General features: G+C 34.7%; 1 protein-coding gene across 1 annotated transcript in view; it reads right to left on the reverse strand.

Annotated features, from left to right (window-relative positions):
• LOC122251291 (phosphatidylinositol 4,5-bisphosphate 3-kinase catalytic subunit alpha isoform) overlaps positions 1-2,500 on the reverse strand; it is a 19,621-nt gene that overhangs the window by 589 nt on the left and 16,532 nt on the right. The window contains exons 17-20 of the mRNA XM_043013097.2: positions 2,286-2,403; positions 1,608-1,759; positions 1,374-1,479; positions 1-1,051 (exon numbers count right to left, since the gene is read on the reverse strand). The exon at positions 1-1,051 is cut by the window's left edge and continues 589 nt beyond it. Of these exons, the coding sequence (XP_042869031.2) occupies positions 896-1,051; positions 1,374-1,479; positions 1,608-1,759; positions 2,286-2,403 (532 nt within the window). The 3' untranslated portion in view covers positions 1-895. The remainder of the gene's footprint in view (positions 1,052-1,373; positions 1,480-1,607; positions 1,760-2,285; positions 2,404-2,500) is intronic.

Raw genomic sequence — 2,500 nt, forward strand, 5'->3', positions numbered from 1 at the left:
AAATCTAAAAAATGAAATCGGATTCATTCCCAAAATGGAAAAGAGCATTCCTTCCAAATATAACTTTAAAGATGGAAATTAAAGAAAGAAGCATCACTTTAAGCTCCTTATCTTAAACTGGACGTCTGGCCATCTATGCAACTAACGGGCACATCTGAATTACCAGAGATCAGATCTTTGCTCTCTCTCAAGTCTTTCTTTTTCCTCACTGGGTCATACATGAGATGCTAACAAACCCTTTACATATACTTGAAAAAAATCCCAAATTCACTATTTTTCTTTTACAACATAGATATTAAGTTTACATAGGCTGCAGCCAATAGAGAAAGCTAGATCATTGTCCAGTTCTGTCACACAAAATTGTTACAGTTACACTAAACTCGTCCTTCCAGCAGCTCTAGAAGGGCACTGGATTTTTTAACAAAGTACTTGGTGATAATTTTCTTTTTTTTATAGTCACATCTTATTTGAAATGACTCTTGATACCTAAATTACAAAATAGGTCAAATAATAAGAATATAAAACAAAAAGGACTAAATGCAACATGGGTGAACCTACCCAGTCCATAAAAAAATATATATGTACAAGAGAAAAAGAAAAACGGATACAAAATCTTTACATCGTGAAGATGAAAAGTTAAAAAATAAAACACTAAGTCTACATATTTGGTAAGCTCAAAGGTCCACAACGAGACACCACAAACACAGGGTTATTAATATTCTTCTCGTTGCAGCTTCAAACACAGGTGGTAAATTGACACTTCACCGTACTGTCTTCCCTGTCAAGTTGACGTCGTAGCAAACTTCCTTTTCATAAAGCCTATAAAGGAGGTTAAGTGTGGAGAATGGATAGGAAGTTGGGGATAGTGAGTGGGTGAGTAGGCAAGGAGACTGGTCTACCTGTGCTTGACATAATGGAAAAACCAGTCTATTTTGGTGGTCCAGGCACCGTCATAAGCCTCACTGAACTGGTTCTGGAAGTATTGTAGGGCTTCCTCCTCTGTGGCCTCTACTGCAAGCGTTTTGCGCAGATAGCCAACCTCATCCTGGCTCTGGGGTAATGGAAATGGAAAAAATTACAAAGGCTTTTCCTTCTCAATACCTAATTATTTTTTTCATTATTATCATTGTTGTTATTTTTCCCAACTTCTTCATTCCTATATTATTCTGCAATTTATTTGTATTTCAAGACATGGCCTCATTACCTATCTATCTCTTATTACCAACAAAAACATATCTCTGAAAGTCTTGTTTAAGCTTGTAAAAACAATACATTACAATAAAATATAATAATAATAATAATAATAATAATAATAATAATAATAATAATTATAATTATGAAAATATAGAAAATAAAACACCCTCCCCACATACTTGTAATTCAGACATTCCCGTGGGCAGCAACAACATGAAGAGGTTTATGATGAGGCGATAATGTTTACGTAGAGCTAAGTATGCCTTTCCACACAGCACCTGGAACCTGTTGGCAGAATAGATGGTGTTCATAAATACTGATACATTTAAAGGATATTTTGTTTAAAACAATGACAAAAACTGAGATACAGAAATAACAAAAGTAAAGATGAAAATTCCATGATTTCTCCGTACCTCTGGAACTCCTGGCTCTCCTTTGGGTTTTCTTCCCCCTTGGCAATCACACGCAGAAAGTCTTGGGTCAGGACGAATGGCACTCGCTCACGGTTGATGCCAAACTTCTTCTTGAAGTTGCCCAGGATGTGGCCAAAGTCAATGTGGAAAATCTGTGTTGGTTGATATAATATGAATCAGCTTAATATATTTTCTTATCTATTTATCAATCCTTTTCTGTTCTTTTATTTGGTGATCTTACAGGTAGAAAAGGTACATTTTGGGTGAATGTTGCATGTGGGCAAGTTTATCTTTTTCTTCTTTTTGAGCATCTTACATATGGGAATGGTAGTATTATTGATATCGCCAAGTGGAATAGTATAGAATATTCTTGTGGGTTTCTAATAGCAATGATTGGTATGAGATTCACTTTGTATGTTACCATTACTATTACTATATCATTCTATCATCAAAACTTTTTTTAAGACTAACAGAATGACTTTTTTTCATAATGATGATAATTCATGCAATACACATACACAATTTGGTACTAATTGAATGCTTGATATTCCTAAACCAATATAAATACCTTAACAACTATCTGTGATACATTAAAATATGTGATACTGATAGAATATAAAAATACTATCTTTATGCTGAAGGTAATTTAATCATTACATAAGACACATATTAACATACCTGCCCATCCTGGTTGACCATGATGTTATCTGGGTGTCTATCCCCAATGCCCAAGACAAAAGTAGCCACGCAGTACCCAGCACAGGAGCGAGTGAAGTTGTCGATAGCTTGCTCAAGCCTATTAAGGGAGATGGAAGCATAAGAATGTTATCTAGATAATTTGCCATGTTGCTTGAATTATTGCATAATTATGGACATGATATATCTTTCATTTC

Source organism: Penaeus japonicus, unplaced genomic scaffold, assembly GCF_977035675.1.
Source record: "Penaeus japonicus unplaced genomic scaffold, GWHDUDI00000001_assembly GWHDUDI00000022, whole genome shotgun sequence".
NCBI classification, from domain to species: domain Eukaryota; kingdom Metazoa; phylum Arthropoda; class Malacostraca; order Decapoda; family Penaeidae; genus Penaeus; species Penaeus japonicus.